The 27,375-nt window shown below is 45.5% G+C and overlaps 1 protein-coding gene across 5 annotated transcripts in view; it reads right to left on the reverse strand.

Moving 5' to 3' along the window:
• LOC135510695 (neurexin-2-like) overlaps positions 1-27,375 on the reverse strand; it is a 977,907-nt gene that overhangs the window by 445,342 nt on the left and 505,190 nt on the right. For 3 of the 5 annotated variants that reach the window (XM_064931818.1, XM_064931817.1, XM_064931815.1), the window contains 5 exons: positions 27,161-27,322; positions 19,514-19,952; positions 17,694-18,077; positions 15,413-15,616; positions 12,734-12,760 (listed from right to left, as the gene is read on the reverse strand). In XM_064931818.1, the coding sequence (XP_064787890.1) occupies positions 12,734-12,760; positions 15,413-15,616; positions 17,694-18,077; positions 19,514-19,952; positions 27,161-27,322 (1,216 nt within the window). The remainder of the gene's footprint in view (positions 1-12,733; positions 12,761-15,412; positions 15,617-17,693; positions 18,078-19,513; positions 19,953-27,160; positions 27,323-27,375) is intronic. The other 2 variants (XM_064931816.1, XM_064931819.1) reach the window with 2 other exon arrangements.

The raw sequence follows: 27,375 nt of genomic DNA on the forward strand, positions 1-27,375 counted from the left end.
TAAATGGCGAAAGAGGTGAGAGATGTATCTCTGCTCTTTCTTTCATCTCCTCTTTCTTTCCCTCTCATCTCCCTATCTCTTCATCGTTCTCTCTCTTGCTCTTTCCGTCTCTCTTCCCCTCTCCAGGAAGTTTCCTGGTGGATTTAGTTGATTTGGACCGCATCTCCCAGCATGCAGCAGCAGCAGCGTTGCCCTGGGAGACCCCATCATTCTACTGAGGGAGTGTGAACCCAGACAATGTGCTGTTGCTCCTCTCATTCCACCTCTCATAACAAGCCCAGATCTAACCTGTCTCTATGTCAGCCTATTGGGTTGAAAGGTCTGCTATCTCACCATGCAGGTTGAGATGCGGGGTATATCTCAACAGTGTAAAGGGGTTTCCTTTACTTCTGTCGCACCATATGGGATGAGTACTAATAGGAAAAAGGGTGCATCTCAATAGTATAAAGTGGCTTCCTTTCCTGTCTTCACCCTGATCACCGATGTGGCATGGCCTAAAAGCCTATGAAATCCTTTCACTTGTTTGTGTTAAAACTATACAAGGAAAGGAAGCCATGGATGAGTATTGAGACACACCCCAACGAGATGGTTGCTGCAATACCAAGCCATTAGGTTAGTCAAAGACGGTAGTAGGTGGGGACAGGTGAATAATCTTCTGTGGCCCATGCAGGACTAGTGGGCAGGGAGCCCCGTTGCCATAAGTCAAGGGGAGAGAGGTAAATGAAGGGAGAGATAGTCCACGGGCATCGTGCTACCCTCCTTAAATCTCCCAAAGGGCTTGTTTCAACCACCGCCACCTTTCACATTCTCTCTGTATGTAACCCACTCTCGCCCTTTCTTCTGTTTTCGTTTGTCTGTCTGGGTCCTCATTCCTTCGTTCTGTATCTCTCTCTGAGTGACTGTTTGCCTTTTTATGTCTCCTCTCCGCCACCCCTCCTTCCTTTCCTTTTCACCTCCTAACCCCATCTCTCTGTTGCTCTCTGTTTTGGGTGAATAGTGTGAGGTAATGGGTCTGACAGAGACACAATGGGGGAACATTCCCAGATAGGAAGAACACTGAGGCGGGTACACAAGGTACAACAAAAATAAATAATTAGGTCACAGTCAGTCTTCTGGTCTTATTATGCGTCATTTTACAGACTGGCCCCCTTTAAGACTTGGTTTTGACTCTCCACATTACCCTTTACTTATGGACAACTGGGCATAACATCCATTTTGACACTGAGTATTTGTCACTTCACTGAAGACTAGTTTTCCCTTGCTACTGGAGTGGCTTTGAAAAGGGCATTTTGAAAAAGTTACATTAGGCAGGCTTCCATTTACTCAGGTTTATTCGACAAAAGCAATGTCGCAACAACAACAAAAAATACGCGATGTGTATTGGAAAAGGCAGATATAGGAAACATTTTCTGACCATCGACAACATTTTTTTTATCCACTCGACAGGGGTGGATATTACCTTTGTAAGATTTTGGAAACGGTTTGGGAATAAATTATGATTGTGGAATCATTTTTGTCATGAAACTATAAAGGTCCACTCCACATTTAATTCTAAATACCTATTGCTTGCTAAATATAGATTTTTTACTTTCTGTAAAAATGTTTCTTTGCAGGACAAGGATTGCCTGAATTGCTTCGCCTTGCTTTTCTGGTTGGCTGGCAAGTTTCACCATCCAATTATTTCCGATCTACATGAGTTTCACCATGGCACGGACATGAGAATTATTAGAATATGGCACATATTTGTCAATGATTGCATTCTATCCATGCTGGCTTTTACGGGCTACCTACTGTAAGACATGAAACAGATAGCTGTCTGTCGCCAATGTACAGTGCCTTGCGAAAGTATTCGGCCCCCTTGAACTTTGCGACCTTTTGCCACATTTCAGGCTTGAAACATAAAGATATAAAACTGTATTTTTTTGTGAAGAATCAACAACAAGTGGGAAACAATCATGAAGTGGAACGACATTTATTGGATATTTCAAACTTTTTTAACATATCAAAAATTGAAAAATTGGGCGTGCAAAATTATTCAGCCCCTTTACTTTCAGTGCAGCAAACTCTCTCCAGGAGTTCAGTGAGGATCTCTGAATGATCCAATGTTGACCTAAATGACTAATGATGATAAATACAATCCACTTGTGTGTAATCAAGTCTCCGTATAAATGCACCTGCACTGTGATAGTCTCAGAGGTCCGTTAAAAGCGCAGAGAGCATCATGAAGAACAAGGAACACACCAGGCAGGTCCGAGATACTGTTGTGAAGAAGTTTAAAGCCGGATTTGGATACAAAAAGATTTCCCAAGCTTTAAACATTCCAAGGAGCACTGTGCAAGCGATAATATTGAAATGGAAGGAGTATCAGACCACTGCAAATCTACCAAGACCTGGCCGTCCCTCTAAACTTTCAGCTCATACAAGGAGAAGACTGGTCAGAGATGCAGCCAAGAGGCCCATGATCACGCTGGATGAACTGCAGAGATCTACAGCTGAGGTGGGAGACTCTGTCCATAGGACAACAATCAGTCGTATATTGCACAAATCTGGCCTTTGGCAAGAAGAAAGCCATTTCTTAAAGATATCCATAAAAAGTGTCATTTAAAGTTTGCCTCAAGCCACCTGGGAGACACACCAAACATATGGAAGAAGGTGCTCTGGTCAGATGAAACCAAAAATTGAACTTTTTGGCAACAATGCAAAACGTTATGTTTGGAGTAAAAGCAACACAGCTCATCACCCTGAACACACCATCTCCACTGTCAAACATGGTGGTGGCAGCATCATGGTTTGGGCCTGCTTTTCTTCAGCAGGGACAGGGAAGATGGTTAAAATTGATGGGAAGATGGATGGAGCCAAATACAGGACCATTCTGGAAGAAAACCTGATGGAGTCTGCAAAAGACCTGAGACTGGGACGGAGATTTGTCTGATCCAAAACATAAAGCAAAATCTACAATGGAATGGTTCAAAAATAAACATATCCAGGTGTTAGAATGGCCAAGTCAAAGTCCAGACCTGAATCCAATCGAGAATCTGTGGAAAGAACTGAAAACTGCTGTTCACAAATGCTCTCCATCCAACCTCACTAAGTTCGAGCTGTTTTGCAAGGAGGAATGGGAAAAAAATTCAGTCTCTCGATGTGCAAAACTGATAGAGACATACCCCAAGCGACTTACAGCTGTAATCGCAGCAAAAGGTGACGCTACAAAGTATTAACTTAAGGGGACTGAATAATTTTGCACGCCCAATTTTTCTGTTTTTGATTTGTTAAAAAAGTTTGAAATATCCAATAAATGTCATTCCACTTCATGATTGTGTCCCACTTGTTGTTGATTCTTCACAAAAAAAGACAATTTTATATCTTTATGTTGGAAGCATGAAATGTGGCAAAAGGTTGCAAAGTTCAAGGGGGCCGAATACTTTCGCAAGGCACTGTATTATTGCGCAATTTGCCTAAATGGGTAATGGAAACACTTCAACCACTACATTTTTATTGGACCTTATAGGTTTTTAAGAAAACATGTTTTTTTAGGTGTGACGTCGTCATGTCCAGCACGTTTTGAACGACACAATATAGTGAAATGGAAATCCACCCTAGCAGGCAATTATCACATTTATTTATCCACTCAAACTTTCTAAATGTCGACAACAACAACAAACAAATCACTAGACAAGTTAATGGAAACCTTTCCTCACAAAACACTCTCAAACTGCTATTTTTATTAAAGTGATATAACTCTACAAAACATCTATAATCAGATGATATCAACAGCTCACAATAATGTCTCTGTTAAAGCCAGACATCTCCATAAGGAAGGTGTTTGGCCTCGGCTGCACAGCACATTGATGTGTGACTAGTGCCTCAGCACAAAATGGCTGCCGTGTATCACCTCGGCACATGTAGGAACATTTCATTAGTGCATAGGGTGATTCACTGCCAAAATACTGCCTAACACTAAGAAACTGAATGTAAGCTACAGTGTAGAAGCAATTCATAGATCTGCTTTTCAATGGCAGGGAATAGCAATATCAGAAACTTTATATGTAAGTCTTCAAAATAAAAAGGAGAAAAGTGACACTGAAGTTAACCCGATTGCAAAAGCTACTATAAAGATGGCTATGACACAAACATGCAAGCACGTACACACACACCGATGTGCGCGCGCGCTCGCGCACACACACACACATCCACAGCATACCCAAGCTCATTCCATTTCAGCTCGAGTTAGGAAAATGCTCTGATTATGTATTCCTTTGAAGTTGATGCTTCAAAGCACTACTTTATTAGGTCATTTCTGTTTAACATTTTAAGAGGCATTTGGTTCATTTCATATTTAAACATGCAGGGAGCAGAAAATGTGCGAAAACGAAATGAAGAGACTATGAGGACACATTGATATTTGGAAACATCTTCAAAACATGTCTTACTAATGTTTTAGACATGTTATAGCTCAGGTCCCGACAGTAGCACAGCGCACCCATCTCTTGACGTGTCTCTCTGTACATTGTATATCTTGGAGAACGGTACAGAAGTCTACAGTAAATCGGACATACATTGTTGGTATAATTGTTGGTGTTATGTTCATTTCATAAAGAGTGCATCTGATTGCAAATGGGTGCAAAAACAACGACAACTGTCCTAAAAACAGCCAACATTTTCTACAGAAGGCTGCTTGCAACGAGTTTGGCCCTGAAGAGAGTTCAGAGAAGATGAGGACATTGAATTAAGCTCGGACCGCCACTCAAGCGTTAAATTGCCTTAAAAGAGAACTGAATTTCATCAGAGCATTGGGAGAAATAAAACTATTATGCGTGCCAATGTCAACACATGTCCAAACTTCAAATGAACTGTACTGTAGTGTGGACTACTACCATAACAGCCAATCATAAAATACTTCCACATGCACATCTGTATAACTTTAAAAGCCTCCCTTTGTACTGCTACATGCCTCTATAAGAATACATACTTAGAGTTGAAGTCAGAAGTTTACATACACCTTGGCCAAATACATTTAAACTCAGTTTTTCACAATTCCTGGCATTTTATCCTCGTAAAATTCCCTGTCTTAGGATCACCACTTTATTTTAAGAATGTGAAATGTCAGAATGATAGTAGAGAGAATGATTTAGTTCAGATTTTATTTCTTTCATCACATTCCAAGTGGGTCAGAAGTTTACATACACTCAATTAGTATTTGGTAGCATTGCCTTTAAATTGTTTCACTTGGGTCAAATGTTTCGGGTAGCTTCCCACAATAAGTTGGGTGAATTGTGGCCCATTCCTCCTGACAGAGCTGGTGTAACTGAGTCCGGTTTGTAGGCCTCATTGCTCGCACACGCTTTTTCAGTTTTGCCCACACATTTTCTATGGGTTTAAGGCCAGGGCTTTGTGATGACCACTTCAATACCTTGACTTTGTTGTCCTTAAGCCATTTTGCCACAACTTTGGAAGTATGCTTGGGTTCGTTGTCCATTTGTAAGACTCATTTGCAAACAAGCTTTAACTTCCTGACTGATGTCTTGAGATGTTGCAATATACCCACATCATTTTCCTGCCTCATGATGCCATCTATTCTGTGAAGTGCACCAGTCCCTCATGCAGCAAAGCACCCCCACAACATGACGCTTCAACCCCCGTGCTTCACGGTTGGGATGGTGTTCTTCGGCGTGCAAGCCCCCCCTTTTTCCTCCAAACATAACGATGGTCATTATGGCCTAACTGTTATATTTTTGTTTCATCAGACCAGAGAACATTTCTCCAAAAAGTATGATCTTTGTCCCCATGTGCAGTTGCAAACCGTAGTCTAGCTTTTTTATGGCGGTTTTGGAGCATGGCTTCTTCCTTGCTGAGCGGCCTTTCAGGTTATGTCAATATAGGACTAATTTTTCTGTGGATATAGATACTTTTGTACCTGTTTACTCCAGCATCTTCACAAGGTCCTTTGCTGTTGTTCTGGGATTGATTTGCACTTTTCGCACCAAAGTACATTCATCTCTAGGAAACAGAACTCGTTTCCTTCCAAAGTGGTATGACGGCTGCGTGGTCCCATGGTGTTTATACTTGAATACTATTGTTTGTACAGATGAACGTGGTACCTTCAGGCATTTGTAAATTGCTCACAACGATGAACCAGACTTGTGGAGGTCTACAATTTGTTTTCTGAGGTCTTGGCTTATTTCTTTTGATTTTCCCACGATGTCAAGCAAAGAGGCACTGAAGCTAGGCCTTGAAATACATCCACAGGTACACCTCCAATTGACTCAAGTGATGTCAATTAGCCTATCAGAATCTTCTAAAGCCATGACATAACTTTCTGGAATTTTCCAAGCTGTTTAAAGACACAGTCAGCTTAGTGTATGTAAACTTCTGACCCACTGGAATTGTGATACAGTGAATTATAAATGAAATAATCTGTCTGTGAACAATTGTTGGAAAAATTACTTGTGTCATGCACAAAGTAGATGTCCTAACCGACTTGCCAAAACTGTAGTTTGTTAACAAGAAATTTGTGGAGTGGTTGAAAAATGACTTTTAATGACTCAAACCTAAGTGGATGTAAACTTCCAACTTCAACTGTACACATGCCAATACAAATGAATACTGTTTTATAACAATAACTGCACTGAACAGAAATATAAACGCAAATTGCAACAATATTAAAGATTTTACAGAGTTACAGTTCATAAAAGGAAAACAGTCAATTGAAATAAATAAATTTGTCTCTAATCTATGGATTTGTCATGACCGGGAATTCAGATATGCATCTGTTGGTCACAGATACCTTTAAAAAAGGTAAGGGCATGGATCAGAAAACCAGTCAGTATCTGGTGTGACCACCATTTGCCTCATGCAGCGTGACACATCTCCTTTGCAGAGTTGATCAGGCTGTTGATTGTGGCTTGGGAATGCTGTTCCACTCCTTTATAATGGCTGTGCGAAGTCACTGGATATTGGCGGGAACTGGAACACGCCGTCGTACATGTCGATCCAGAGCATCCCAAACATGCTCAATGGGTGAAATGTCTGGTGAGTATGCAGGCCATTGAAGAACTGGAACATTTTCAGCTACCAGGAACTGTGTACAGATCCTTGCGACATGGGGCCGTGCACTATCATGCTGAAACATTAGGTGATGGCGGCGGATGAATGGCACGACAATGGGCCTCAGGATCTCGTCACGGTATCTCTGTGCATTCAAATCGCCATCGATAAAATGCAATTGTGTTCATTGTCTGTACCTTATGCCTGCCCATAGCATAACCCCACCACCATCATGGGGCACTCTGTTCACAACATTGACATCAGCAAACAGCTCGCCCACACCATGCCATACACGTGGTCTGCGGTTGTGAGGCCATTACACGTGCTACAAAATTCTCACAAATAATGTTGTAGGCGGCTTATGGTAAAGAAATTAACATTCAGTTCCCTGGCAACAGCTCTGGCTGACATTCCTGCAGTAGGCATGCCAATTGCACGTTCTCTCAAAACTTGAGTTTCAACTGTTCTGTCTGCGGCTATGGAACCCTGACCTGTTCACCGGATGTGCTACCTGTCCCAGACTTGCTGTTTTCAACTCTCTAGAGACAGCAGGAGCGGTAGAGATACTCTGAATGATCGGCTATGAAAAGCCAACTGACATTTACTCCTGAGGTGCTGACCTGTTGCACCCTTGACAACCACTGTGATTATTATTATTTGACCCTGCTGGTCATATTTGAACATTTGAACATCTTGGTCATGTTTTGTTATAATCTCCACCCGACACAGCCAGAAGTGCCATCATAGCCTGGTCCCTCTCTAGGTTTCATCCTAGGTTCTGGCCTTTCTAGGGAGTTTTTCCTAGCCACCGTGCTTCTATACCTGCATTGCTTGCTGTTTGGGGTTCTAGGCTGGGTTTCTGTACAGCACTTTGTGACATCAGCCGATGTACAAAGGGCTTTATAAATACATTTGATTGATTGACTGAGACATCTGTGGCATTGTGTTGCCCGACAAAACTGCACATTTTAGAGTGGTCTTTTGTTGTCTCCAGGACAATGTGCACCTGTGTAATGATCTTCCTGTTTAAACGGCTACCTGATAAGCCACACCTGTCAAGTGGATGGCAAAGGAGAAATGCTCACTAACAGGGAAATTTGTGTACAACATGTTTGAGAAATAATATTGTATTTCAGCTCACAAAACATGGGATCAACACTTTACATGTTGCATTTATAGTTTTGTTTCGTGTACACGCCTATACCTATTCAGCCTAGATTGTATTCAATACTTGTTTTTCAATACCCAGGCTAGTATCTGTCCCTCCGTCACCGTGCTATGGCGTTGACGCCCTCTGTGTGATACTGTGGGATGTAGGGGAATGCGGAGTCATGACTCAGAGCTCAGCGCAGGGCAACACACACACACTGACAGATACAGAGTCTATAAGTTCCTGTGCCCCTTCGTGTGTCTATGTATGTGTGTGTGCGCGTGTAAACGTCTCTTTTCAGTGTGTGTATATGTGCGTATGTGCCTATGCTCTACAGTGAATGTGTGTGTGTGTGTGTGTGTGTGTGTGTGTGTGTGTGTGTGTGTGTGTGTGTGTGTGTGTGTGTGTGTGTGTGCAGGTGGACAGACCAAAGGGCGTGACATTTACAGAGAGGTCTTGAGAGCGCCACATTGCTCACTGTCACGCCCTGACCTTAGTATTCTTTGTTTTCTTTATTATTTTGGTAAGATCAGGGTGTGACATGGGTGATATATGTGTTAGTTCCCTGTGTCAGCACTATATGTAGCTTCACGTTTGTTTTGTTGTTTCTGTTGTTTGTTTAAGTGTTTCTTCGTCTTCATTAAAATAAGATGTATTGATCTCCCGCTGCGCCTTGGTCTCCTCCATACATCGAACGTGACAGAATGACCCACCATAAAAGGACCAAGCAGCGTGAAAGGGAGGAACAGCGCTTTGTGGAAGAATGGACCCGGGAGAAGGATGAGTGGGTAACAACCTGGGAGGAGATAGAGAGGTGGTCTATCGATCCAGGGAGAGTACCAGAGCCCGCTTGGGATTCTATGGAACAGTGCGAGGAGGGATACAGGAGAATGGAGGAACGGCGACGATATAAGGGTAAACGGCTAGCACGGAAGCTCGAGAGGCAGCCCCAAATCTTGGGGCGGGGGGGACACGAGGAGATTGGCTAAGTCAGGTAGGAGACCTGAGCCAACTCCTCGTGCTTACCGTGGGGAGCGTGTAACTGGTCAGGCACCGTGTAATGCAGAGATGCGCACGGTGTCTCCAGCCAGGAAGGAGGGTGCCGGCTCAGTGCTCCTGGTCTCCAGTGTACCTCCTTGTACCAGGATATTGAGCGCCGGCTCTGCGTACTGTGAGTCTACACAGCCCTGTGCGTCCTGTGCCAACGCCTTGCAGGATAAGTATAACCATCCAGCCAGGACGGGTTGTGTCAGCTCTACACTCCAGACCTCCAGTACGCCTCCACAGCCCAGTACGCCCTGTTCCTCCTCCCCGCACTCGACCTGAGGTGCGTGTCCCCAGCCCAGTACCACCAGTGCCAACACCACGCACCAGGCTTCCTGTGTGTCTCCAGAGCCCTGTACGCCCTGTTCCTCCTCCCCGCCCTCACCCTGAGGTGCGTGTCCCCAGCCCGGTACCACCAGTGCCGGCCCCACGCACCAGGATTATAGTGAGCCTCGACAGTTCAGTACGCCCTGTTCCTCCTCCCCACACTTGCCCTGAGGTGCGTGTCCCCAGCCCGGTACCACCAGTACCGGCACCACGCACCGGGCCTACAGTGCACCTCGCCAGTCCAGAGCGTCCGGCAACAGTACCCAGTCCAGAGCGTCTGGCAGCAGTACCCAGTCCAGAGAGTCTGGCAACAGTACCCAGTCCAGAGCGTCCGGCGATAGTCTACAGACCGGAACCTCCTATGCCGGGCCGCAGACCGGAACCTCCTACGCCGGGCCGCAGACCGGAAACTCCTACGATGGGCCGAAGACCGAGACCTAACACGACGGGCCACAGTCCGGATCCGCCAGAGTCTCCCCCCAGTCCGGATCTGCGAGAGTCTCCCTCCAGTCCAGAGGAGCCACTCACTCCAGACTCAAACATCAGTCTAGTGGCGTCCTCTGGTCCGGGGTCGGCGGTGAGGGTTCCCGCTCCAGAGACATCACGTAAGTGGGCCGAGTCAGAAGTAGAGCGGGGTCCACGTCCCGAGCCAGAACCGCCACCTCGGAGTTATGCCCACCCAGACCCTACCATATAGGCTTAGGTGTGCGGCCGAGAGTCCGCACCTTTGGGGGGTGGGGGAGGGGGGTTACTGTCACGCCCTGACCTTAATATTCTTTGTGTTTTTTATTATTTTGGTTAAGTCAGGGTGTGACATGGGTGATATATGTGTTAGTTGCCTGTGTTGCCCCGTTCGTTTTGTTGTTTTTGTAGTTTGTTTAAGTGTTTCTTCGTCTTCATTACAATAAGATGTATTGATCTCCCGCTGCGCTTTGGTCTCCTCCATACATCGAACGTGACACTCACCATGTGTCACAATACATGTCATCCCAGAGTGCTGTGAGGTGGTGAAATATCACCCTCCATACTGATACAGCAGTTTAACCGCTGACCTCACCTGGCTGACCGACAGGCTAACTCTCATTCACCTCCGGTAAAAACACACTAATGACATGTTTTTTTTTGCCATGAATCGATCTTTTAACCAATTAGATCAGATCTTTTGCCTAGAATTGGCTAAAAGATCATAATTGGGCTGCCTGTGTAAACGCAGCTTCAGTGGGTTACCAGATATGACTAAGGGTTAGAATGACCACAAATCCCATAGGGAGCAATTGACACATACTGTACTGCCTACATCCAAAATGGCACCCCATTTCATTCAGGGCTCTGGTCAAAAATAGTGCAGCATAGGGAATATGGGTGCCATTTGGGACGCAGTGGGTTACAGGACATGACTAAGGGCAGAATTTGATTCACATAAGGAGTAATTGGCATGATTAGAACGCGTGCCATACAGCAGAAATATGACTGAATCTGAGGTAAGGAGAACGAGTAGAGCTTCTATGGGGTGATCAACTTCTTCGACGTCTTAGGGAAGAATAACCTGGATAGTCCTTTCTGTGTTCTATCAAATTACTGTACTACCATTCCTCTCCAGAACACTTCCCAAAAACATCATTCATCATAAATAACCCATTCCCTGTGTGTGTATGTGTGTGTGTGTGTGTGTGTGTGTGTGTGTGTGTGTGTGTGTGTGTGTGTGTGTGCCCTCTGCTGGAATAGAACTAACACTTCTTCTCAATCCTCTTTCAGAGCTACAGTCGACTTCATGTGTTATGGGGACATCTAGTGTTCGGTTGGTTGCATGTCGTGTTCAAACCCTAGCAGGGATGATTTCAGTGTGCGTCACGCCAGCAGCGATAGAGGGAATGACACAATTCATCATTTCCTGACTCTGCCAGTATGCTTGTAGAGATGGCATGAATATAGTTATGCTCTGCGTATGTGGAATGATTGTAGCACATAAAAAATACAGATACATACAGATACTTAAAAAGAAGAAGAAAAGGAATACATTTGTGCACTCAATGACAGGCAGACGCGCACAACAAACGCACCAAGCAGGTTTCTCCCTTGACATAGTTAGGGCTACACTTACCTCGTCTGTTGACATTTAAATAGTGACAGTTTGCTGTCGTTCTCTCAGCCTGTGCTGAAATGCATCAGTTTGTTCTCATAAATGTGTCTCACCTCAATGGAGGTTACCATAGAACCCACCAGCCGTGTCACATGATGTATACTAACACCAGCACACCTAAAACAAATAAACTCCTCAGCATGGCCCCTGTTCATTTGAATCAGGTGTGCTGGTGTTAGTATACACCAAATTTGTAAAAGGACTGGTCGCCAAGGACTGGGTTGGCAAGGGCTACCACAGCCTGTCTGAACACAGCGGCTGTGTCTGAAATGGCACCCTATTCACCGCTAGCTAGCCTTATGGGCCCTGGTCAAATGCAGTGCACTATAGGGAAATAGGATGCCATTTTGGCTGCACCCAATGTCCCCAATACAGAGGAGCTTCACCTGCGTGTTCAGTGGGCTATGGGCGAGAACTAACACCTGTACAGTCATACGGACCCTCAATCGTAGGGGTGAATTCACCGGTGTCGGAGTGGTGTGAGCAGAGAAAGTGACATGCCGTTGAGCGGAAATGGAAAGGATAGAGATTTGCCTTCAAAAGCTACTGCTGAGACGAGCAGGAGGGAATAGAATGAGACTGATGGACTAAAGGACAACAACGGGGGAACTAACTGAAAGAAGGAAATGGGAAAGGGGATTGATAAGAAAAGTGCATCACAGAATGGAAAAGGAAATCCTAGTGTCGTCTCAGAGGCGGAAATAAACAGGACAGAATGATAAGACCGAGAGCTGATTAAAAAGCCAAAATGATCCGAGAGAGAGATGACTAAGAGAGAGAGATGGCTGAGAGAGAGAGAGATGGCTAAGAGAGAGAGATGGCTGAGAGAGAGAGAGATGGCTAAGAGAGAGAGATGGCTGAGAGAGAGAGAGATGGCTAAGAGAGATAGATGGCGAGAGAGACATAGTGATAGAGTGATCACTCGTATGAGGTAAGGGGAACGGCAACATTTTATGGGGGGACACATCATACAGAAGACAGTGGCACAGTGATATAAGTCTGAGAAATGCATATAATAAACCACTTACTGAGGTTACAGTCTATCCTGATACAATCTGGCGGGAGAGAGAGCGAGATGGTGAGGTCAAATCAAATAAAGAGAGAGGAGAGAAAGGAGAAGAAAAGAGAGAGAGAGAGAGATAATAACATTTTACATCCTTCAAGGTACATTCTGCAGACAACCAGGCATTTCGCTAGGGACCACCATCCGGGGACAGAGCTACGAGTCAGGATCACCCTTTTCCACACCTCTGTCACCCCCCCCCCATCATCCGCCCATCCCTCCCTCAGTCCCTGCAGCCACCATTCAAAACCCACCCAGTCCCAATGCGCTACAGAAGGCAAGATATGCACCCAATCATTGGTACAATGAAGCTCTGGCGCTGTAGGTCTACTTGGCGGCACTTGATGGCCAGGGAACCAAGCCCATTCAATAAGCCGAAGATGATAAACGTGCGTTTTTCAAGTCATCCGACTCCTGATCTCTCGTGCAAGATAGACAAAGATGACGTGTGGAGCGCGTACAGCAAGGTCATCAATTCCCCGTGTGATGACATCGTGGGCGCGACCGAACGTGGAAACAGTGGACATGGGGTACAGATAAGTCGTCGTCGATCGAAGCGCATTGGGTCAGTAGATATGGAGAGAGGCAGAGTCAATTCACCATTTCAGTCACTGGCGTGTTAGTCCAAGCGAGAGTCGGCGATTGTTACGTGTGTTTCGTTATTCCTATTCCCTACAGTGGCTTTTATCAGAAATTGGTTAACCGAGTGCCAACAATGTGATCGTGGGTTAGAAACAGCTTGCCTTTTGTAGCCCATCGGGTATGGAAACCAACAGCAGCAATATTAGGAAAGGGTGATCTGCACACCCCAGTCACAGTAAGCCAAGTGCACGCACACCTATATCAGGATATGCTATAATATTCTAGATATGCTAGAATATGCTATACAAGCACTAACTCTAGCTTTATTCTACAACAGCTTTCTCTGAAATGCATGTCTTCTGACAGTACATGGTAAAATGGTGGAGCTCCCTTATCGAGTTAGTATTCTCTTCTGCCCCCTGGTGGTGACAGGCTGCGTGTGCATGTGGCTGTGGCTGAGGCGTGGTCTCGAGCTGTCAACCGCTACAGAATAGTGGACTCAAACAGCCATGGACCAGGCTCACTGTTATTGGGATTCTGTGCCTGATAGTGACATTAGAAGGTCATTTGTCATTCCTCAATGACAAAATCACCTAATGAGAAATTAGATTGTCCACAGTTTGTGTGAGTGCGGTCAATGTGATTGTGATTGAGTTTGAACGAAAGGAAAACATGCATTACTATTTACACGTGTGTGCCTACGTCACAGACTGCAGAATGATCAATTAAACCAACTAATTGTATATTGATCATCTGATCATGCAGTGTCCCTGTACACTGTTTCATAGTGATCAATGAACTCATCTTTTAATTATCTTGGGGAATATGGTAAGCAGTCCTCCTCTGGTTCTAAAACAAATTCCACCTCCAACTGAGACAAAAATTGATTTCCTCTAAACTAGCAATTAATATAAATGTTGATGTGGATATGACACCTCTGAGTATGGTCTGATTCGGAGAAGTGAGGGAGTGATCGAGGCAGAAATTAACAGGAGGAACTAGGGAAGGATGTTCGGTAAACTATCATCTGGCTCATTTGGACACATTAGCGCTATGGATTAGCATTTAGCCTCATTAGCTAAGATAAACGATGTGTTTGGCTGGGGCTGATTGTTCTGGGCCAAGGTGGACATGGGTCTGTGTGTCGGTCCTCTGGCGCAGGGCTGAGCAGCATGGCAAAGGCAGAGTCAGCTACATCACAGAACGTGTGTGTGTGTGTGTGTGTGTGTGTGTATGCGTGCGTGTGTATGTGCCGCTGTGGGACAACACTGGGCTGTGAGCCGGTCTCTCTGACTGTTTGATCCGAGGGCCGCAGACATACAGGCCATTGAAGGGATGAAAAGTTCCATCGTCTGAGCCTTGGCCAAGTGAGAGATGAGAGAGCGAAAGAGACAGAAACTTTGAGAGTGTGATAGAGAAATGGAGAAAGAGTCAGAGAGAGAGAGGGTAAGTAGAGAGAGAGAGAGAGAAAACAAGATGAATAGAATGGATACGGTGTGGTATTATTGGAGGAACCATCCTCATGTCTCTAAGTCGGTGGCCCACACTCCTGTATCCCAGGGTGCACCTGGGCCTTGTTTCTCCCCTACTCCTACTGTGAACTCTCTCCCTTCAAGTGGCAGGCACCATAGGTGCCATAGGTCGCAACAGTCTGCCAGGAGTCCAAACTATAGACAAAGGCTTAGTGCTGTAGGGTAATATGTTTCTGTATCACTGCCTTCCAGTCTCTATATTTGTTCTACTCATCTAGAATGATGTTAGAGTAGTCTATGGACCATAACGGCTCTGGCTTTACCATTCTCTATAGCACCCCCTACTGGAAGACTGTGAACAACCAAACCCCTTTATCTTCAGGCTAGAGGTCTCTCCACAGGGACCACGGGAGAAACAGGACCATGGGTGGGCAGAGGGGGTACAGGAGTAGAACTACCCAGGGAGGCAGAGACCGGAGACGGGCTTGCAGTAACAGACAAAGGCTCATGTTTAGGGGGTGGAGATGGAGCTTGACGGAAGGGTACGAGAATGGGGTTGCCGAGGTCATGGTGGGGTTGCCATGGGTTACCTAGGTTGACAGTCAGCTTGACCCTGCCACCGTCCAACTCTAGCCTCAGGGTGTCAGCGGACTCTTTGGATGTGGTGGCCACGAGGAGACCGAATGCCCGTTGGGACATGAAGCGCAGCGCCACGTCCTCTGCCTCGGTGTGCATGGTCCCCGGGATGATGATCTTCAGGTACATGCTGCCATCGTAGCTCAGCACCGTTGCCTCTGTACGAGGGGTGGAAGTAATGGGGGGGGGGGGGGTGCAGAGGCAGACACACGTTCAGATACAGACACACACACACACACACACATACATTAACAGGAGAACAGAGATCAGACATACAGCATTAGATGAACCAACAGACACTGACATCCAGCACAGGAAAGGACATCGAAGTTCAGCAAAGCGTCTTTTCTTTGAAAAGAAACTAGAGGAACCAGGTCTAACACAAACAATAGAAGAGTTATTGTAGATGCGTTGACGTCATCCTAGGCCCGTTCAGAGAAACAATGCATGCACCCCCTGCAGCTGACTAGATCACTTCTGAAGAGTTGCCTAAGGAGGGCTGTGTATATGGGTCAACACATGTTGCCATGGGCTCAGCTGATTCACCATGGCTGGGTACTTGCCTTTTATTTTACATGCATATGGTTGGGAGCACAAACCAAATACTGTATGCTGCTACTGGTTAGGCCACTGAAATCCACTTGAACAGATAGCATATTGCTTTTTGGAAAACAACTACTTGCTGTGAAATGAAAAGGTTTAGAAGGTTAGTTTCCACTCTCACTGGATTATTGAAGACAAAGTCCCACACTACTCATACACAAATATTGAGTTAAGACACTGTGGTCAAACTTGTGACAGCCAAGCATAACTCTCTTTCACGGCCTTGCAGTATTTGATAGCCACACTAGATGGCAGGGAAGCAGCACGAGAAACACAGCCGGCCCATTTGAGAAACAGAAACATTAAACAATAGACCAAGTCCCACAGTACTCATACACAAATATTGTGTTAGGCCACTCTGGTCAGAGCGTTGGGTCAGTAAACGACGGGTCACTGGTTCAAATCCTCGAGCCGAATAGGTGAAAGAAAATCTGCCGACGTGCCCTTGAGCAAGGCACTTAAACCTAATTGCTCTGGATAAGAATGACTAAAATGTGTCACGTAAAATGCCAGACGTGTGACAACGAAGCATAACTCTCTTTCACACCCTTGCAGTATTACATTGCCACACTACATGGCAAGGAAGCGCTACAAAAACACATATGGCCCCATTTAAGAAACAGAAACATTACACTAAACTGCCCTTCACTTCTGAAACTGTCCATTACACATAGATCCTTCACTTCCGAAACTGTCCATTACACGTAGATCCTTCACTTCCTAAACGGTCCATTACACGTAGATCCTTCACTTCCTAAACTGTCCATTACACATAGATCCTTCACTTCTGAAACTGTCCATTACACGTAGATCCTTCACTTCCTAAACTGTCCATTACACATAGATCCTTCACTTCTGAAACTGTCCATTACACGTAGATCCTTCACTTCCGAAACTGTCCATTACACGTAAATCCTTCACTTCCTAAACTGTCCATGACACGTAAATCCTTCACTTCCTAAACTGTCCATGACACATAGATCCTTCACTTCCTAAACTGTCCCATTACACGTAAATCCGTCACTTCCTCCACTGCCTTGATTTCAATCCCAATGCTCTATTGTGCCATTACCTTTGGCAGGCCTACAACACAACATCCCTATACTGTGCATTCATTTCACCTCAAAGGTTCCTTTGGTGCTATTACACAACAAACAGCCTACAGCGAATTAGAACGGATCAGACATGCGTAGCCGCTAGCAGGTTGCACCACCCCCAAACAGACAGACAGAGAGAGAGCAGCCTTGCACCACCTGGATGTGTGACAAGCCCAGATGGTGACAGTAAGCATCGTCGCTCAACCGAGCTCCCCAAACCTCACCCAACCTCCTAGCAGTTCAGTCAGCTAGCTTCCCAAAAGCCACCCATCCTCGAGTGCATTGCTCCTTCAAATGTCCTTTTACCACACTGCAGCTGGTTGAGGCTTCAGAGTAGCACAGGATGAAGTTCATGTACTCATATTATCTAAAGTCTATTATGATGAGGTTTAACTTGCTGGCTATAATAACACTTGTAAGCATGAAACCAAACCTGACTTAATCTCCGCAGCCTGCAACCCAAATGTTCTCATCCTGTTTGACCACCACTTGTTTCCCACTCCTCCACTTCTCCAGTCTCCCTGTTTCTCCTCACCGAGTTCACAGTTGCCGCCCAGGTAGCCGGTGCCGGTGCAGTCACAGATGTAGCGGTTCCATCCCTCTTTACACAGGCCTCCGTTCCCACAGGGGGTGCTGCTGCACCTCTTCTGAAGCTCGCGGGTGCAGAAGCTGCTGACGCCCGGGGAGCTCTGGATCTCGGCCAGGCGGCGCACGTCGCGGCTCTTGCCGTCGATGAAGAGGTCGCGGACGCAGCCCACGTAGCCGTAGTTGAGCAAGGCGGTCCAGACCTCGGGGGGCAGCACCAGGTCAGAGCGGGTCTCGGGGAGACCCCCCAGGAACATGTCGCTGTCCAGGTCCAGGATCTCACTGCCCTCGTTGGAGTTAAAGGGGATACTGCGGCTGTTCACTGAGATGGAGCCTGGGAGTGGAGGCGGAGAGAGGAGGGTTTATACACACGTCATGTCACGTGTGTACAGTTCTTAATTTAATGCCACCGAGGAAACAGAAAGGTGCCGTACTGTATTTTTTCCGCTAACATCCTTTCTGAAATGAAAAGTAATCCAAGAAGTAATCATAAAGTTTTTCAAAATGTATCAGTAATCCGATTACATTTTTTTTTGCTGGTCACGCCACCGATTACAGTTTTTTTGTTGTAATCAGATTCCATGCAACTGACTACATGTAATCAGTTCCTCCCCCACCCTGACCGTGTACTGCATGTGCTGCTGAGGGGAGGACGGCTCATAATAATGGCTGGAATGGAGTGAATGGAATGGCATCAAACACCTGTAAACCATGTGTTTAATGTGTTCAATACCATTCCATTAATTCCATTCCAAACATTACTATGAGCCCGTCCGCCCCTATTACGGCGCTACTGGGCACCTGTGGTATGTGTGAATGTAATTGAAGCATTAGGCGAGATAATGTGTGTTAGTAAGTGTGTTTACATGTTGGTACTCTTGTGTTTGCGGGCAAGTGTGATTGAGCGCATGCGATTGTGTGTGTGTGTGTGCGTGTGCGTGTGCGTGTGGTGTGTGTGTGTGTCTGTGTCTGTGGTTGAGTGGATGTTGAATGAGAGTGCTTTTGTATGGTCTTGTGTGTTTGTGTTGTGGCTATAATCGGTTGAGTGGAGGGGGAACAACCCAGCAAAATGCAGCATAGACGAGAGTGGATGAGGCCCAGGTTCTTCTCGTGGCGCCCGGCTATGATTTACGACTCACTCTTAATTGTCTATTAAAATGCAATTACAGAGGGGCAGGAGTGTGCTCAGAGAGACTCCCTATAGTAGCGCAACACACGCATGTGCGCATGCAAACGCGCACACACACACACACACAAAACCATAAGTGCCTACGTGAAAGCATGCATGCATCATGCAGACCCCTCAGGGGACGGTATGAGAAGAAATGGGTATGACAGGACAGAGAGAGGCGGGAGGAGGGGGCGGAGAGGTGTGTCGGAGAAGGCTTTTAGGCAGGGCTGAAGGACAGGAAGATCATCATCCGAAAAGGTAGATGAAGGAAAATGAATATTCAAAGCCTGTACACGTGTACTCCAAAGAAATAAAGTACTTCAGAAGCACAGGAGGCTGGTGCCACCTTAATTGGGAAGGACGGGCTCCCCTATAACGGCTGGAACAGAATGAATGGAATGGCATCAAAAACGTCAAACATGGTTTCCATGTGTTTGACAACATTCCATTCCAGCCAGCCGTTCTCCCCTCAGCACCTCCCGTGTAGAATATACACAGCTCTCTATATACGCAATAGTCTACAAGTGTGTACATTAGACTTCTTCAGAACCATAACATTAGGAAGGTATTGTCACACTGCTTCATGTTCATATGTTCACCTTTCCTCCCTTCCCTCTGGAAGTCCACATGGCACCAGTCCCCGTCGTTCACCTTCTTATTACTGGTCTTCAGCTTGATACTCCCCGACCCCATGTCCATGAGTAGGTATAGGAACCCGTCCAGCAGCTCCATAGCAAAATAGTCTGACTTCATGTCTCGACCCGGCTTCTGCTCTTTAGGACCCTGGGGTCGCCCGTGGCTGAACAGCAGCAGGCCGCTGGGTTCTGTGGTGCGGAAGTCGAAGGAGATGGAGCCTGTTTTCTTGGTGTTCCACTTGGGCAGGGCGATGAAGGACTCGGGGGACTCAAAGGTGACGGGGTCCAGGGCGGCCACGTCCTCACAGCGGAAGACGAGGTCTCCGTTCAGGCTGATCTTAGGGTCCCGCTCGATGGCCAGCCGGGAGAGTTCTAGCTTGAAGTCGTTATTCTTGTACACCACCTATAGGGAGAGAGGGAAGGCGATAGAGGCATTTTGATTTCAGTACGGTCAGCTAATGTTTGGGTTAATGTTCACATTCTGTGGGCCGTGTTAGCAATCATAGACACTTAAAAAATAAATAAAGGAGAGGCACACACTCTAGGAGCTCAGGTGCAAAAATATCTATGTCCAACGTTTCGACAGACAAGCTGTCTTCATCAGGGTATAAGCTAATGAGCTAATGTCTAAGTCAATGTTTAGGTTAATGTTCACATTCTATAGGCTGTTTTAACAATCGTAGACACCACATGAGTTTGGGAAAGAGAAAAGATGCATGCAAAGGCTAGCTGTCTACTTTGTATATTGATAGGTTTGGACATAGACAAATGTGTCAGGCACTTTGAATGTGAATAAAAATGAATATATACGACATCCTTTGAATACCGATGCAGTCGAGCTTTCTTTGGATTTCTCTGAAACACAATGTGTTCCGTTTACACTTCCTTGCTATTCAAAACTCCCTTCACATTGAATTTAGCGTCTCAATATCCAATTATGCTACAGAGTGACTATAATTTTCAAATGACTAACCGTAGACTTTAGAAGAAGCGCAGCGTTTGTTTGTGTGAGTGTGGGATTCACAGTTTAGTAAACTCAATTATTCACAACGACACTCTGGGTGATATCAAGGCGCAGGATGAAGGGAATAAAAGAAGGAAATAATGTAGTAGACTCCTATAGACTAATACAAATGTTCCTGTCAGACTTAAAGCTAAAAAAAAATAAATGTCTGCACTCTTGTATGCGCATTCATAATATATACATATATCCAGAGTTTTTAGCACCGAATATATATATATATATATATATATATATATATATATATATATATATATATATATATATATATATATATATATATATATTCGGTGCTAAAAACTCTGGATAGTTTATTAAGCTGTCTTTTCCTGCAGCTTTATCTGACAGGTCCATACACTACCATGACGGCTGTCATCGGAGGAATGGTGTTAGCCGCCCTGGAAAGGTGGCACACTGTGAAACCACCGCAAGTGTGTGAGAACCCCACTTTTCGACGGAGGGTGAGAACACAGAAGCAAAGTTGGTTATGGGCCCGGTGAGCACACACACTCACAAACAGAAGTGTGACAGATATGCAGGGACGCAGACACCAGGCCCTGAAAGTAGTTATTTTAGGGTAGCGTCAGAAAGATTGCCATTCCCAGCACATCCCATTTCATTTTTCCTCTCAAGTTAGTGCCGAGGTACTGCAAAGCCCGCAACAAAAATGGACCAGCTGAAATCTCACGGTTAACTGAAATGGCTTTAAACATGAGAACTGGGGAATGCCTCAACTCACTTCTCTCATTTCAACATTTAATACAAGCGGCTCTACAAAAGCTGCAAACTTCTCTGCTTCCCCTTTCCTCCGTAGCTCCACTTGTAGCGTTGCCATATGTTCCTATTTTCCATCGTGACTGCAGGCTTGGCTAACTCATTGACCGTTTCAACGAGCCTGCCGGAGCGGTCGGCAGGGTTTGCACTTCCGGGATTTATTCTATTGATTGCATTGCACCAGACACAGCTAAAGCGAACCCAGCCAAAGTATTTGATAAACAACAAATACTACTTGAACACAGGTCTGAACTCAGGTAGCTAAACTCCTGAGGTGTGGCAACAGCTTCTGCTCTGTGGACCTCACAATCTCGTCATTAGAGACGGGTTAGCGGCGCTAATAAGCCGTGCTAACTCTTCGTTGGCAGTCGACAAACCAGCCACCGTGAGTGGACTCAACTCATGGTGTTAGATAGAGAGTGAAGGAGGAGGGGGAGGGGAGGGGGGGGGGGGGAGGGGGGGAGGGGGGGGGAGGGGGGGGGAGGGGGGGGGGGAGGGGGGAGGGGGAGGAGAAAGTGGGTGAGGAGGAGGACAAGGTGCTGCAGTCCCTCACAAAAGGAATGGGTTAATTGCTGGTATTGTGATATCTGCGATGCCAGAGGGAAGTCCTTCGACCTCATGGCTTGGTTTTTAGCTCTGACATGCACTGTCGACTGTGGGACCTTAAAAAGACAGGTGTGTGCCTTAACAAATCAATTGAATTTACCACAGCTGGACATACAATCAAGTAGAAACAGCTCAAGGATGATCGATGGAAACAGGATTCACCTGAGCTCAATTTCAAGTCTCATAGCAAAGGGTCTAAATACTTAAGTAAATAAGATATTTCTGTTTTTTTTTTGTTTTTTTTCTTCTAAAACACGTTTTTGCTTTGTCATTATGGGGTATTGTGTGTAGACTGATGAGGCTTTTTTTAAATCCATTTTTGAAGAAGGCTGTCACGTAGCAAAAAATGTGGAAAAAGTCAAGGGGTCTGAATACTTTCCAAATACGCTGGATGTTGACGACATTACAGGACAGTACATGAGCGGCAGTCAAACTTTAGGTGAACTTCAGAGAGTTTAAAGGTAAGACAGCCTCCTGTATTCCTCTAAGCATTATCGCTAAGTCCCTGTAATAAGACAAGCAGTTCTGTCACTATTCTGATGTTACTTAACAACTTTTGCCAAAAGGCACAGGGACATTTCCTGGAGGAATAACTTTAAAGGCGCGCCCCCGTCAAAATGTCTGTCTGAACCGATGTGTATCGGCGTGTATCGGCTTATGCTTTTCACTGTTCTCACGGCGAGCACGAGCGCTGTGCCATTCGTCTCCTTCAGGGTGACTGGATTGATTTGTTTTGTCATTGAGAAACTCGGACAGCCTAAGCAGCGCTGCAATCCAGCGAGCAGCCAGGCTGGCCCAGACATAATCACTTTCACTGATGCTCCCAGGGGCTGAGGACCTGGTGTGTGTGTGTGTGTGTGTGTGTGTGTGTGTGTGTGTGTGTGTGTGTGTGTGTGTGTGTGTGTGTGTGTGTGTGTGAGAGAGAGAGCAAATGGAGGTTGTTGTTGGCTATAATTGTATATAATTCTCTTGTGGGTTTGTTTGTTGGGGGGTTGTTGCAGGTGTGAATGTTAATTTCTTCAGGAAAACAGACCTGTTTCAGAGGGGCATCGTTTTTAAAAGGAGTAATTATTTTGTTGACACTATTTGTAATTGACATACAGGTGCAATACTTCAACAGTATTCAACAGCTACTTCATCTACTGTTTTCACTTCTCAGGTCAGGAGGAGAACAGAGAGCAAGAGCAGCAAACAAAACGGACTTGTAAACACCAACTCCTGCAAATGAGTGTTTCTCTGCTACCCACAAGCCAACTCACACAAGCAGACCCAAATACTCACCACGCAAGCTTAGAGGCACACACACACACACACACACACACACACACACACACACACACACACACACACACACACACACACACACACACACACACACACAATCAGTCATCACATACACCTGCCTAATTTCCCATTGTGGAAAAGATGTGAATTGGGTAGGCTGTACGCTGAGGTGCCTGAGTAAAATGTGTCAAATGAGGGCGGGAGAGAGAAGAGAGTTCGGGAGATCCTATCATCCAACCAAGGTGAGGCTCACATGGAGCTGCAGAGAGATAGAGCGGGACTAAGGGAGGTGGGGAGAGAGGGAGGGAGGTGAGGGGGGGGGGGGGGGGTGAATTCTGCTAGTTTGGGAATCAGTCGAAGAAATCCATTTTTAATTTGGATGTCAAAGCTGGTGTCCCAGCAACACTGGCATAGACTTAATTACACAAATGCCTGGAGAGAGAGAGAGAGAGAGAGGGATAGGAGGGTGTGCACGAGGGTGATAGCAAGGTGACATGTAGAAGCAGAGATGAAGACAGATGGTAATATTGGGGGGAAAGAGTTATGTGCCCATAAAAGTCTTGCCCAGTGAAATAAAGGTGAACCTTCACAGTGTAACCTAGGAACAATAAAACAAGGTAAACTAAGTGTATCTCTAAAAGACTCGAGATCCTCTGTGGCTGCCACTCTCCTTTTTCTGTCTTTTGACTCACTCCATCCCCACTCTCTGCTCCCATTCAATGGATTTCTCGCTCCTGGAGGCTCCTGGCCAGGCGTATCAAAGGCGTTTCGCTCCACTGGGAGCTTGAAATCACGGCCACAGCCCTGACACAAGACTACGAAATCTGCCCACTCTACTGACCAAGAGGATGAAACAGTCCCCAAGAGTCTGCTTTTTATCAATAATCCAACTTTCAAATACCACTAGAGAGTGTATGTGCCTGGATACTGATCGTGTTTTTTTTTTGTTTGTTTCTTGTGTTTCCAACACATTACTCAAACACTTGGAAGGATTGTGTTGTACATAGGCAGCATTTCTTATGGAACTAAACAGCTCTTTCCCGTACAGTGCAGTCAGCCCCTCTCTTTGCCTGACCTAAAAAGAGATGGAACATTCAACATTTGTCACCATCACAATCTGGATTCACCAGCGGCGCGCATTCTCTCTCACTCTCTGTGTTTGTTATAACAATGTGCAAATAGGTAAATAAACATAAATTAGGATCCCCATTAGCTGTTGCAACAGCTACTCTTCCTGTGGTCCACATGAAACATGACATAATTACAGAACATTAATAGACAAGAACAGCTCAAGGACAGAACTCAATAATAAATTTTAAAAAAGGCACAATCTACACACAATACCCCATAATGACAAAGCGAAAACAGGTTTTCAGAAAAGTTAGCAAATGTATTAAAAATAAAAAACAGAAATACCTTATTTATTTTAGTATTCAGACCCTTTGCTATGAGACTCGAAATTAAGCTCAGGTGCATCCTGTTTCCATTGATCATCATTCAGATGTTTCTACAACTTGATTGGAGTCCACCTGTGGTAAATTCAATTGATTGGACATTATTTGGAAAGGCACACACCTATCTATAAAAGGTCCCACAGTTGACAGTGCATGTCAGAGCAAAAACCATGCCATGAGGTCGAAGGAAGTGTCCGTAGAGCTCCGGGACAGGATTGTGTCGAGGCTCAGATCTGGGGAAGGGTACCAAAACATTTCTGCAGCATTGAAGGTCCCCAAGAACACAGTGGCCTCCATCAATCTTAAATGGAAGAAGCTTGGAACCACCAAGACTCTTCCTAGACCTAGCCGCCCGGGCAAACTGAACAATCAGGGGAGAAGGCCCTTGGTCAGGGGGTTGACCAAGAACTCGATGGTCACTCTGAAGGAGCTCCAGAGTTCCTCGGTTGAGATGGGAGAACCTTCCAGAAGGACAACCGTCTCTGCAGCACCACCAATCAGGCCTTTATGGTAGAGTGGCCAGACGGAAGCCACACCTCAGTAAAAGGCACATGACAGCCTGCTTGGAGTTTGCCAAAAGGCCCCTAAAGAATCTCAGACCATAAGAAACAAGATTCTCTGGTCTGATGAAACCAAGATTGAACCTTTTGGCCTGAATGCCAAACATCACGTTTGGAGGAAACCTGGCACCATCCCTACAGTGAAGCAGGGTGGTGGCAGCATCATGCTGCCAGGATGTTTTTCAGCGGCAGAGATATCATTGATGAAAACCTGTTGCAGAGTACTCAGGACCGCAGACTGGGGCAAAGGTTGACCTTCCAACAGGACAACGACACTAAGCACACAGCCAACACAATGCAGGAGTGGCTTTGGGACAAGTTTCTGAATGTCCTTGAGTGGCCCAGCCAGAGCCTGGACTTAGACCAGAAAATAGCTGTGCAGCGACGCTCCCCATCCAACCTGACAGAACTTGAGAGGATCTGCAGAGAGGAATGGGATAAACTCCCCAAATACAGGTGTGCCAAGCTTGTAGTATCCTACCCAAGGAGACTCGAGGCACTTCAGCAAAGTACTGAGTTAAGGGTCTGAATACTTATGTAAATGTAATATTTCAGCTTTTTCAGCTTTAATAACTTTGCAAATGTTTCTAAAAAAAACAGTTTTTCCTTTGTCCTTATGGGATATTAGGTGTAGATTGATGATTAGACTATTTTCTAAATCGACTTTAGAATAAGGCTGTAACGTTAAAAAGACGTCAATAGGTCTGAATACTTTCTGAATGCACTGAATGTGTCTCTAATGTGGTCATACATTTGGCAGGAGGTTAGGAAGTGGCATGGCAAAATAGGTAGAATTGCAGGACCTTTGCTTTAAAACTGCACATGTTTCTCTCAACCCCATGGCAAATGTGTAGAATTGCAGAAAATGTGCTCTAAAAAGGCAAAGTTCTCTCTCTTTCACATGTCACAATGAGTCAAATGTGAAATGTGTTTTAAAACCCATGGGAAAATGTGTAGAATTGCAGAACATTTGCTTTAAAACTAAAATGTTCTTCACGCCGTCAAGAGGGGAGCCAATAATTTTTTGGGTCTGCGATGTGGGGGGGCTCAACCAAATCCCGCTTAGTGCCCCCAAAAAGCTAGAAACGGCCCTGATCCTCATCTTCAGGAGACAGACTAGAAATGCCTTGGGAGGATGAGTCCAAGAGGGCATTTTTCTTACAGCAACCAGAATAATGAAAACGTAATTGTAAGAGCATAATTAAGTTAGAGATGTGATTACTATATGATTCATTAAAACCGATGAAAAAGTCATCACTTATTCAAATCAGAGAACCTTTATGAGGAAATGAATTGGAGCCTTATTCCCAGTCCTTCCTATATAAGCCATTAGGCATACCAGAGTATAATGTTTGAAATGGAGTGGTCCTTTTCTCATCTTGTTAAGTTGTGGCTTGGAGCCTTATTGGTGAGAAAAACTATTTCATACCAACTATGGTGACTTATCATTTTACTTCCTCTTCACGAGTTAGAATAATCATTTAGCGTCTCGGAGAGAATATCCAGCCTGTTCATAGGGAATGTATGATGCCTCTACACGCCTGTCTGACACCTCCTACTCTCTCACACACACACACACACACTGGCTCACACGCAGAGAAAGGACATCTGTGTAGACTGTTTGTGTATGCGAGCAAGTATGAGTGTGTGTGAGTGTGTGTGTGTGTGTATCATAGGCAGCCGGTGGTTACCTTACTGGTGACGGAAGGATGATTATGAGCCGTCCTCCCTTCAGCAGACTCCTGGGGCGTGTGTGTGTGTGTGTGTGTGTGTGTGTGTGTGTGTGTGTGTGTGTGTGTGTGTGTGTGTGTGTGTGTGTGTGTGTGCGTGTGTGTGTGTGTGCGTGTGTGTGTGTGTGCGTGTGTGTGTGTGATTCCCCCCGTGATGCCAGTACTGAACCAGAGACACTCACGTCTTTAAGGCAGCCCATGAAGTTGTTGCTGACCGGTGATCCGGGCAGGTCTGCAGTATTGGGACTCCCCCCAATGTAGAAGAAGTCATCTGATCCCAACATGGTATAGTCCTCCTGGGTGTAACCAGTAGTGGTCAGAATACCATCCACTGATATGGTCACCTGGTACGGGCACGGCCCAACAGAGACAGGTAGGTAGAGAGGGATAGACAGAT

The sequence above is a fragment of the Oncorhynchus masou genome, chromosome 23 (assembly GCF_036934945.1).
Source record: "Oncorhynchus masou masou isolate Uvic2021 chromosome 23, UVic_Omas_1.1, whole genome shotgun sequence".
NCBI lineage: Eukaryota > Metazoa > Chordata > Actinopteri > Salmoniformes > Salmonidae > Oncorhynchus > Oncorhynchus masou.